Source organism: Nyctibius grandis, chromosome 3 (assembly GCF_013368605.1).
Source record: "Nyctibius grandis isolate bNycGra1 chromosome 3, bNycGra1.pri, whole genome shotgun sequence".
Classification (NCBI taxonomy): Eukaryota; Metazoa; Chordata; class Aves; order Nyctibiiformes; family Nyctibiidae; genus Nyctibius; species Nyctibius grandis.
Genome location: NC_090660.1, coordinates 7026113 through 7038390, shown reverse-complemented (window position 1 = coordinate 7038390; position 12278 = coordinate 7026113). Strand labels below are relative to the sequence as shown.

The window sequence follows — 12278 nt, the reverse complement described above, 5'->3', positions numbered from 1 at the left end:
AAACCACCATTAATCTCACCTTCTTCTTCACGTACTCTGGTGACTTAAGCGCTTCAAAAAGACCTTTGGCTAATACTACCTCATTTTGCTTTAATGCACTTCCATTTTTTCTGCATGCAACGATACTCTATTTTTGTGCATATTTCAGTACAGAGCTTTGAAATGACTCTTTAGCACTCTTGCCCTTTATGTTCTCATTATTTTTTCAGAGGAATTACATATTGCCTCTTCGTGGGATACATTTTAGCATCTCCAGTTCTTAGTGCCTTGTCATGCTCTCTAGCTCTTCCCTCGCTACCTGCCTTAGTTCCCCAAACTTGCTTACTTGAAATCTGTTCCCACTGAACAACCGACCTGTTGTTATTAGGGCAGACCCAAGACATTAATGCTTGGCCCTCAGCCTCACTGTGTTTCTCTTAAAAGTCCAGTTGGGTCCTCTGCTTACCAATTTATTTCCCCAGCCCCCAGATCTCAGTGCCTTATTCTTTGCAGCTCATATATCACCTTTTGTGATGTCTACCCACTCGACTAGATAAATAACAGAGCACTGAATGCGTTTTTCATAGAATCATAGAATCATTTTGGTTGGAAAGGACCTTTAAGATCATCAAGTCCAACCATTAACTGAGTACTGCCAAGTCCACCACTAAACCATGTCCCTAAGCACCACATCTACATGTCTTTTAAATACCTCCAGGGATGGTGACTCAACCACTACCCTGGGCAGCCTGTTCCAATGCTTGACAACCCTTTTGGTGAAAACACTTTTCCTGATATCCAACATAAACCTCCCCTGGCACAACTTGAGGCCATTTCTCCTCGTCCTATCACTTGTTACTTGGGAGAAAAGACTGACACCCGCCTGGCTACACCCTCCTTTCAGGTAGTTGTAGAGAGCAATAAGGTCTGCCTGAGCCTCATTTCTCCAGACTAAGTCCTGATTAAAAGGGGGGACGGTGGGGGTGGCGATTAGAGACACGGCCTAAGGAGCCTCCTGCTCCTGCCACCCAGCGAGGACACCCCGGTGACCTTGGCGGGCACCTGGGCTGCCGCTCCGTGCACCTGCGGGCCTGCCCGGCCCGGGAGACGTGCCGGTGCTGCGGCCGGAGGGACCCTCCTCACCGCAGCCGGCTGCCGGGGAGAGCTCGGGCCCATGGGCCCGGCATCCCGCCCTCCGCGCAAGCCGCCGCTCCGGGGAGCCAGGTCCGGGCGGGGGCGGCGGGTGAGCGCGGCCCGGCGCCCCTCCGCGCCCGGCGGCGGCGGCTCAGTGCGCAGGCACGGAGCGGGAGCGAGCGGCGCTCGGGCCGTACATAATACGTGTGTCTGGGGCCGGCGCGGCGCAGAGCGGAGATGGGACCAGGGCGGGAGAGCCGCAGCTAGCGCCGCTGCGGTTGCTCAGCTGGCCGAGGGGAGCGTCAGGAGGAACAGGTAACCCCGCCGCACCAGGGCCGCCGCTCCGGGCCTCTCGGCAAACTTGGGCTCGGCAGTTTGGCAGGAGAAGCTCTTGTGACCGTCGGCGCCCTCACGGGGGTCGTACGGCGCGGAGCTTCCTGCGGGGGGGGGGGCGGCGGTGGGCCACCGGCCGCCCGGCGGGCGTGTGGGCGTACAGCGGGGCCCCCGGGCTTCGCCTCCCGGCCCAGGGGAGGCGGCGGCCCTCCCGGGGGAGGCTGGTGCCGCGCTGCCCTGCCGGCGCCTGGAGGGGGCTGCGCTGCCGCGCCGCGCTAGGGGGCGCCGCGGCCGGGGGCTGCGGGGCAGGGCGGGGGGCGCCGGAGCGGGCTCTGCTCCGCGTCGCACCCCGGCGCCTGGAGGGGTGAGGGCCCCAAGTCTGTCGCGGGGGCCGAGGTCTCCGCCGGGGTGCGGGCGCTGAGGAGTTTCTTTTCCCCTTCGCCCGGGGGACGGGCGATCGCGAGTGTGTCCTGCCCGGCCGCCGCGGTATCTGGCTCCGGCCTGTGCGGCCCTTCGCCGGACGGGCCGCGACCTGGCGGCTGGGAAGCGGGCGGGGCCGCCGCCCCCGGGAGGGGAGGCCTCGGCCTGTGCCTCCCGCGGGGCCTTGTCCCCCGGACAGGAGAAGGCCCTGCTTGTCCCCCCGTGCACGGCCGGGGTGCAGGAGTTGCCCTGGAAAGCAGACGGGCACCCCAAATACCCTCGGGGAAACGGCGGCGGCAGCTCCCCCGGCCTCGCGGGAGGGCAGGGTGCCGAGCGGTCGCCACGGCTGTGCGAGGGCTCGCGAGGGCTTTGGTGGACTGGGTCAGGCCGAGCACGGCTTGGCCCAGCCTCTGGCCTGGGGAAGCGCTGGACACCAGCGTGACAGGTAGCTGAGGCATCAAAAAGGCCATCTCTGAGGCTGCAGTCACAGACAGGTTATTTATTCCAATATTCACTCTTCACAGAGGTCTCGCTTTCTGTAGGCAAAGACTGGAAACGTGGCCCTCTGAACAGAAGGGTCAAAGCATGCAAATCTGGAGAAGGGAGAGGGGGACTTCACCTATGCAAATCCATCAGCATTTGTGGCTTGGATTTGGTGGCTGTGTGGTGTTGCAGAGCAGTGGCACATCCTTATTTGTCCTGCCTTTCAGATGCCAGTTCCTTACATTTGTTTAAATGTGTCTAACCCTTCAATAAGAAAGCAAAGGAGTTGAAAAATTTATTGGGTAATTTTTCTTGGAGCTTGCTCATCTTTTAATCTGCCTGCTCACTAATCCAGTCACATTTCCCCAGATCAGTGGAGAATAGTAAAGCTCAAAGTAAACAGGACAGCTTTTGCCATGGAAACAAAAGTTGCTAGGGGATGGATTGCTACTACGCAGTGGTGTGCTCTTAAGCTGTGATCGTACATCCCACATGTTCCTAGGCACCTCGGGTTTAGGCACTGAAAAACTTTTAATGATTAAACTACTTCCTGCTGCCTGGATGTGTGTTCTAAGCTCGTGCGTAAACCAGATTTTTTGGTAACAGTGACTCTCTTCTTAGCAAAAGTTTCCCAACGTTTCAGCATTTAGTTTCTCAGCAATGAAGGTGAGACATGCAAATACACATCAACACTACAGAGATCATAGCTACTGCAGTATTTATTCATTCAATGTAAATTGATGCTGTGACACGTTTCCTTCTTATTTATGGAGAACTATTTTCTCCCACCATACTCTGACTGTTGCAGTTCCTCTGCCCCATCTGTAAGTGGCAAGAACAACAACATTATGTTTACATTGCAGCTGAGAAAAGAGACCATCTTAGGCCAAATGCTGACCAAAAGAGACCAGCTCAGGCCACAGCAGGCTGCTTCAATGAGTCATATAGGGCTGGAAAGCCTTCTCGTCTTTCTAAGGGACCAGATATTTTGCAAAAGACAGGAGATTACTTATAAGTGGAAGAATCTGAGCATAAAGAAAGTGTTTAGTAGGACTAATATTATGCAGTGCTTGAAAAGAATTAATGATGCTGGCAGGCCTTTTTTTTTTTTTCCTTCCATTTTAAAAGGTCATAATACTTGATACTATCACAACTCTTTCAAGCAAATGATCATTCTTTTGTTTTCTATTCCACCTCCCAGCTCTTATTTATCATTTTGCTCATATGCCTGACCAAAACCACCTATTAGCATTTTAGATTTCTAAAGAAGAAGAATCTACATGTAATATAAGTGATTCCAGGCTGTGTGGTTCTTATAGGCAATTCTTCATCAAGCTGTTAGAAACAGTATGCACTCCTTCCTCTCTCTTGACTAAACCTACAGACAGTGCAGTGAATACAAGGTAGTGTTTGTACAGCTTTCTGTCACATTGAGTTTTCTCAATTTCTTTAATTTCAATCACTACAGTTGCTGGTTCAGAATCAGCAATGTGCTTCATCTGCTTTCTGAATTGTGGAGAAACCAAAGAAGCTCTAAAACTGTGTCCTGGTGGCAGCTGGAGTAATGCAAGTGAGCTTTGGCAGGCCTCATTATCTGGTCATGTTAGGTCTAGTCCTTCCCTGTGGAGTCATTTACACCTGGGGAAGTACCTTCCTTTCTGCTCATTATGTGATGCTCAATATGCTTACCTGAATGACTTAAGTTGGCAAGGAGTTAAGCATAATTTATTTAAGGAGGTAGGGTTGATGTGAGAATAAAGATCTAAGTAAGGACTCCAGAGAATGAGTCTGCGCAGAGCTTTGGTTGGCCTCTTTTACTTTCATCTCTTTCTGATGTGGGAGATGGAGTGCTCGCTTACTCATAACCAAAAGACATGTTGAGCGATATGGGCATAAACTGTTCTTATCCTTGAGGTATAGGCTGAGTGACCCTGCGTGCGAGAGCTGGGCCAGCTATGGTAAACTACAGCGTTTCTTCGTCCTCTCCTTTCACCCTAAGGTATTTTTATGAGGTGAGCAGAACTGTTTTTATGAGAACTCTTCAGTGCTTGTCCTGTGAAAGATGGCAGCTAGCTATTGAAGAAATGGTGGCAGTGAGAAAAGACGACTTTTCCTCTCTTTTCAGGTAGGGAATAAACAGCAGGAGGAGGGACTCCTAAGGGAAACAAAAAGAGCTCTTATGCAGAAGAACAAACAGGCTACAAAAGCAGAATAACTTTCAGCGTTTCCCCACAAGAGTTCAGATTATATACTTATATCCATACCACTTTTTTTTTTTTTGTACCTCAAAAAGTAATAGTGGTCAAAAGCTCATAGCATTGTAAAAAAGCACAACAAACTATTTTTTTCGATATATTAACTGTAGTGGGGAATGTCAGTATTAGCAACATACAACTTGACACAGGGTGGCCCGGGTGCCAGGCTCTCCCTCCTCACCTGCTGAGCAGCTGGCGCTGCCCAGGAATTTCCTGCTGTCCCAAGGTCTCTGTCCACCCTGCCTGTTTCTCTGCCTTGCCTGGGAAGACCAGCAGCTTGAGCACACTCTGGAAGGCACCAGTGCTGTACCATCAGCAGAGAGCAAGCCTGTCCACAGTCAGAGAGCATTTCTTTGACTTCCTAACACTTTACTGTGGCTGAAGTGGAAAAGGGAAACCTGAAGGGGATGCAAAGGCAGTTCTGGGTTCCAAGAAGGGGCTCCTGTCAGAAGCTGTGCCTGGTGCTACCCCTGCTGCTCAGCAAAGCTTAGCCACCAGCACTGTGTCCCCCTCAGTCTCCTGGAGGGAGCTCTGGCCCTTGCTAAGGCCCCCAGCATCACATGGGCCTCCTCCTCCACTCGGTCATGGCTTCTGTGAGAGCCTTGAAACCTCATTGTGAGTTACAAGAGAGATATTTGCAATTACAAGATACAAAGTAAATACATATTAGATATAAAAAATAAAAAACAAGATTACTGGTATTTATCAAGAGGAACAAGGAAACCCCTCTTTATCCCTAGCCAAGGCCACAACCAGATTCCAAAAGGCAGGAAGATCACTGTCATACCAGCAGTGATTTTGGAGACAGCCAAGAGCTTCATTCAGGTCGTTGCCATTCCCCATCATTCCCCATCATTTCTGGCTTCTGCTTAATTTAAATGCAGCAGTCTTTGTTTTTCTTGCATACTCAGGTATTTCATACCTGGCAAGACCACCCATTCCTGAAGCACAAAGGGCTGTAGGGCTGCAAAATTGGGAGGTCCTAGCTGCCATGAGCATGTCAAACCTTCTTTCCTTCCCTCTATGTAAAATTGCTGTGGCAATCACATGAACTGCTTGAAGCTGATATAAATTGAGCTGTGACAATCAGATGGAAGTACTGATTAACATTTCCCTTTGGACTAGGACTTCTTGAACTTCTCAAAAGAGAAGTCAATCAGTTTAAGTCACATTGACCTATTGCTCAGGCTTTTGAGGGGCTGGTATTACTTCAGTGAATTCAGTCACAACACACCTGTGCAACCAAGTTCAAGCCTGGGACCTGCATAGTTAAATACAAATTTTGCGTGTTAGGAGAACTTCCATGTAGTGGAAAGAGTATGGAACATTGTTAGTAGTTTTCATAGAAGGCAAAATTCTGATTTTTATTAAAGTCAGCAGGGGCTCAGCATTGACTTCTCCAAGGGAGCAGCGGTTTGCCACAAGTTTAGTATTTTCATTTCACTCTTTTCAGTGAGCAGATTGGTGCTGTTATGGCATTCCATCTTTTTCATTTTTAACTATCCATCTTTAAGTACAGGATATATATGGTTTCAATCTGTCTTGGACTCTGTTTCTCATGGCTATGAATGTTACGTTAATGCTTAGTCCTGCACTTCAAAAGCTTGGGCAAAAACATTAAAAAAACCCTTACCCAGTAGTCTGAAAAGTTCCTAAGGTTGTAAACTCTAGTTAACTGGTAGAAGCAGTCTGGATGAGAGGCAACTTGGGCCCCTGAGGGATGCTGGCTTTTGTTACCTGATATATTCTGCTTTTTTCAGTCTCCATGGAAACACAGTAGCACACTAGTGTGAAAGATGGGGAGTGGGCACCCTGCATATGGGAGGAAATGTTCCCTGCAGCACCTTTAGGCTGTGCTGTGCCAAGACGCCGAGTGCCTTGGGTTTCCTTGAGCTGAGTCACTGCATGTTGCCCTACTAGGTTCACTTCTTGGTTTGGAAAAAAGTGAAGGAAAGGTCTCTCCTGGGCTGCTTTTCTTCATGTCATCTGAAGAGTTTGTAGCCAGCTTTGCTCTCCTGCCACACCAATAACAATGTGCTTTGCATGAAACCTCTCATTGCAGGTAGGAAGGATGAGCTCCTATGCTGACATCTGCGGGTCCAAGCATGCGCAGGGCAGCACCGATGGAGGGTACCAACGCTATGGAGTTCGGTCCTACCTGCATCAGTTTTATGAGGACTGCACAGCTTCAATTTGGGAGTATGAGGATGATTTTCAGATCCAGAGATCGCCTAGCAGGTGGAGCTCTGCATTCTGGAAGGTACTGCCTGTTGTTGGAGAGAGAAACTCCCATTTTGAGATTTTCACATGTAACTAATGATTTTAGGTATTCCTCCCTTCTGTTGCTCAGTTTTCACTGAGATGACTGAATAAGTCTGCCTGAAAACGGGGCACTCTTACAAAGATACATCAGATTCCAAGGGACTCCTGGGATCTCTGGATCCTCTAGTTTCTCTGCCACAAGGAGCCGTGTCACTGAAACATCAGTCTTCTCTGGGAAACCCTACACATAGCTTGAAAGTGTAGTTTACTTCTGCTCTGCACCCACAATAGTCCTGCCAGATTATTGGGAATAGGACTGGTAGATTAACAGCAGTAACTCTGTGACTGTGTGACCTAGGGATCAAGAAAACTGCAAGATCTTCATTAAGGTCAGGGAACTTGACAGAACACCAGAGGCTGGAAGGGGCCTGTGAGGCCATCTAATGCAGCCCCTCTGCTTTGATGGTAGGGCCATTCTGTGCGAACCAAATTTTGCACTTACACTTGAAATGTGCTAGAAATATTCTGTGATCTGTTCACAGAAATAGCAGCTTCCTTCTAATCCCTGCAAAGGAATGACATTTCATGGAGTAAAAGCAAGTGGTGGGTATGACACAGACTATCAGCAGGGACTGAACCGTTGGTGCTAACCACCACCTAAAGCTAAAGAAATAACTAGTCACACAGCACTGGGGTTAAACTGTGAGCCTCTCTGTGATGGGGCGTTTGGATATGAAATGCTATTTAGACATATAGATGCATATTCCATTGTTTCCAGAAATGCCAATACTGAATTATATGAGTTGTAAAAAGACATTTTCTCTATATATTCTAGTTCTAGTAGGGCCACATATGACCTAAGAGAAAGATATCAGCTTTCTCCTAGAAGAGAGAACTGTACCTGTAAGACACTGTGAAAGCCAAATGCCTCCTAGGACTACGTACCAACTAAAAACTGGAAAGCCATATTAACTGGTTTTTTTGTTTCTTTGTTTATTTTCCAGGTCGGACTCATCTCTGGGACAGCTTTTATACTGATAGGGTTAACGGTTCTTGTAGTGGGTTTTCTTGTGCCACCGAAAATCGAAGCTCTTGGGAAAGATGATTTTGTTGTGGTGGATACCCGTGCCATTCAGTTTAATGGGTCCCTTGATATATGCAAGCTGGCAGGAGCAATCTTGTTTTGCATTGGAGGGTCCACCGTGGCAGCGTGTCTGCTGATGTCTGCTTTTGCTAAAAGTTACTCCAAAGAAGAAAAGTACCTCCAGCAAAGATTTAAAGAGAGAATAGCTGATATAAAAGCCCATGCAAAGCCAGTCACAAAACCGCCAGCACCAGGAGAATCAAAGATACCTGTCACTTTGTCCAAAGTGCAAAATGTCCAGCCTTTATCTGAAACCTGACCCTTTCCTTAGGTTTTGTTTCTCACTTGTAGATCACTTCAACTGAAAAATATCAGCTGTTCTTGGCGTATGTGCTAGTCAATTACAACATTGAGTGCTCTGCTGTACAAACACACAGCTGATGGGGAAGCTGCTCCAATACAAATTTAGGATTGGGAAAAGGGAAATTAGGTGATTAGACCCGTGACCAATATATTCAGTGTATTTGAACATTTTAATCTGTGTTGAACAGATCAGTCCTTGCAACAATGATTAGGTGTTTAGCTTATCAGATTGCATCCCTGGAAAACATAGGGTGTGTTTACAACAGCTGTTACCAGGAACACCCTTCATCCCACTGTTTAAAGTTTAGATGAGTTGGCTTTTTGTTTCATTTTCTTCTTGCTGTTAAAAATACTGTTTAGTCTTACTTTTTACCACCTAGTTCTGCTGTCTGGGAAGCCAAGATTCTGCCCTTGTAATTTGCACTTGCCCTCCTGTCACATGCTACAGGCCGTATCAAAGTAATAACTGCACAGGTAAAACATACATGACAGTGAGTGCCCTTAATTTCATCCTGGCACGTGTTGCTTCCCAGCAACGTTATTTCCTGGGAAAGGCAAATTACACTCGATCCTGAGTTACAATTAAGCTGTGCAAAACTGCCACTTTTTTCTTAGTCATTGCCATATTAACAAAAAATACAAAATAAAGATAAGGAATTCATATGGGAGGAGGGACATCATACTTGTGTATCTTTGGTTTGATATTGTTTCTTTTATTATATTGTATGATGTTTGAAGCTGATGTAAAATGTTTCCATTTTGGCTGGGTGTGGATTACTAAACGTGGTTTGATATGCCCAGGCCCCATATTCTGTCAGTACATTAATGCCATGTTAGATGACCTTGACATACTTATCTAAAGACATTTTGAAATGCTGTTTATATTTTTATAGAGGATAGAAAAAGTTATGCTTTACCAGATACATTTGTGTAAATGCTTACCTGAAGACTTGTACTTTCACTGAAGACCCTTAATTATTTTCCCACCCAGGGCAATTATGTCACTGTCTTAATTTATGGTTTTAAATTAAACTGTATAAAGAACAATGTGACATTTGTACTCTCTGACAATATGTGCCACCTTATAGTTCTGTCTATTTTTGAATGGATTGAATAAAATTCTAGGCGTGAGCCAACCATGGATTTTGTGAAAAGTCTCTAGTCAAACAGGTTTCTCTATAAATCTAATATTTCAGTGTGAAAGGAGAAATCAGCAGTTGAAACCCACTAGTCTCTTAATACAGTCTGTGTTTTCAGCTTTCAAAGGTGAGGAAGTCACTTTGGTGCTGAATAAAAAGAGATTCCAGCACACTAATGACAGGTACATGATAACAGCTGTTCTCTTTCCCTTGCTGATAAAACATTTTGTGGTCTGTGACTTGGTTCATACTTCCACAGCTTAAATAAACCAGAACATAACGTGTTTGGAAGTTTCAGCTGAAGCTGCGATAATTGTTGTAGCTGACAACAGCATTGGAAGCAAAATTTTCTTCTGAAAAGAAAGTGCCTATCTATCTTAGCAACACAATTGCAGTGTCCAGACATCAGCACCGAAAAGATGGACAAGCAAGAGCTCATCACACGCACGTGATTACAGAGTATGAAATGAAGTAGGTTTTGGTGCATCTGACAATTCACTGGCACCCATATATTAGAAGTGCAAAAGCACATTGCACCCAAATGCTTAAAAATGAGATTGTGATCTCAGGGGAGAAGCAGATGAAATGGTGCTAAAAAGGAAAAGATGAGAAGACTGGTAAGGTGAGGAGCTGTGTATTATTTATAAAGCAAGCCAGCAAGAACAGGGGTGATGGGCAGCGATTCCTCACAAGGCACGTGGCAGGACTGGGACACAGGGAGAGGCTGTCACTGCTGCTGTTCATTAGTTATTCCAGGTGGAGAAGGTCCTCAGCACTTTCTTTTCAGGTTGGGAGGAATTTTGTTTACTGCCATTAGCTTTCACTGCTGTTGGGCTATCGGTGTGTGGGCAGCAGAGAGTCAAGCTGTCCTGACCTTTTCAATGGAGAATTTTTAATTAAAAATTGTGCATGGAGGAAGTGTGACATTTTAAGTTTTACAGTGAAGTTCACCAAAGGAGATGAGAGTGAGGGCTCCTGTAGCTGTTACTGGATCCATTCTTTCCACCTCCCTTTTGTTAACACTGTACTGGAAGTTCAACTGAAAATCCATCTGGAAAAGAAAGCACGGGTTGGGCGTCTTTACCCAAAGTAGTTGTATGGTTATACAGCTCTCCTTAAAACACACCCCATGTGTAGATACGCACGTGCAAGCGTTGCTAAATTCTTGTCCAGAGGACAGCTGACCTGACAGGCAATGAACAGAGCTAATAAAAGCACCAGGTGACATTGCGCATCACTCCTGTGGAACTGAACATGCTTTGACAGCAAGAGAGAGGATGAGTCATGCAGGCCATTACCCAGGTGTTCGGGAGAACGAAAACCCCTCGAGGATCTTACTGAAGCTTGCTGGGATAGGAAATGGCAGCAGCAGCAGTAAAGCTGGTAACACTGCCGTGGCTAACGTTGCCACGCATTTCACCTCATTAAACCCTTGTTTCGGTTGCTTAGAGCTTTTCCAGAATTGAGACCTCCAGAGGCCACAATCCTTCACAGCAGGGAATCAGCGCCACACAGGGCTTTTGTAGAAATACTGAGCAGAAAATTACTCTGCTGCTATTAAGAAGCCACATATTGGAAAGTTTAAGACATGCGAGAAACATTGTCAAGATCCATTTCCTTGTAATGTTTTAACACTTTCATCCTTTGGTGCAGGAACTGAAGCATCAGCAGAAGAGCAGTGGAAATGTGCTTTTTGCTGTTCTCATGGAAAATGCCTGTGATACGACCTCCAGCTGGAGAGCAGTAAGGGGCAGCCAAGCTCTCTGGGAACTCTCTCCAGTGAGGCTGAGGGCAATCTGTCCCCGTACACGTCATTTCCCTACCATATATCTTTTTCCCTTTTCCCATCCCCATCAAACTGTAGCGCATGCTCCCCTCCAGGACTGCCTGGGACTTCCCTTCCTGGTGCTGGCTACCATCACCTTCCCAAAAGGCACATTAATGGACTCCCTAGTGCAAATAAAATATGGTTTGAGCAGCCAAGCTCTTCTTTTTCCAACCCTCAGACCTCCCCCGCTCAAGAGGCTTCTTTCAGGTTCTTCATGCTCACCTTATTTCTTGCCCCTCTTCTAGCCTCATTTGGCTTAAAGTTACAATGCAACCATAGCCCAACACCATTTTCTCTGCAATTGTGGTAAATAAATCACATTTTTCAGTCTGAGTGGTAATCACTGACTTCATTTTTGTTAATACATGCTCTCCCTGAAGGTTAGGTCTGCTTCTTCTACCATACTGTGCAGAAAAGGCTTCTCTTTAGCATCTATTCTGTCCTCCCCGCCTCCAGGCTGCCTTGACCCCTTTACCTTCCATTTGTTCCCAGCACATGGCAAATCACAGGCAAAGGCAGTTCCCTCTTCCTGAGCTGACTGTAAGCAGATTTAATTCTCTGTTTCTGCTACGGCCTCAGCCTGCCATTTCCAAGTATGAGATTTTTCATCATGTACAAGTGCAAGCAAACAGCTCTTCACAAGAGCAGCAGCAGCAGCAGAGTGGGGAGGCTGCAGCGTCCTGACCAGCAGCCAGCAGAGAGAGAGGTTTGGCAGGGGGAGAGCAGCAGCAGAACCTGCATGAGGGAGGCTGTTCAGTCCCCAAGGACTTGAAATCCAAGTGAGACAACAAAAGACTGCAAGAACCTTAGTTGGATGTGCTTTGCCAGCAGCTTTCTATCAAAGGGCTAACAGCAGAGCAACAATTTTGATAAAATAAAGGAATTAGCACTTTGGCTCATTCAGCACTGACCAGTCATCCTGCCATTACACAGCAGGCTGCCCTCTCAGCTCACTGCACGTCATGGGTAGAGAGACAATACGATGCTCCCTAAGCAGG

The 12278-nt window shown here is 47.0% G+C and overlaps 1 protein-coding gene across 1 annotated transcript; it reads left to right on the top strand.

Annotated features, from left to right (window-relative positions):
• The first annotated feature begins 1222 nt into the window (after positions 1-1222).
• Positions 1223-9456, top strand: NRSN1 (neurensin 1). Its single transcript, XM_068396617.1, has 3 exons — positions 1223-1428; positions 6667-6864; positions 7871-9456. The coding sequence occupies exons 2-3, from the start codon at positions 6676-6678 to the stop codon at positions 8267-8269; spliced, it is 588 nt and encodes a 195-aa protein (XP_068252718.1). The 5' UTR covers positions 1223-1428; positions 6667-6675; the 3' UTR covers positions 8270-9456.
• Positions 9457-12278: the final 2822 nt, after the last annotated feature.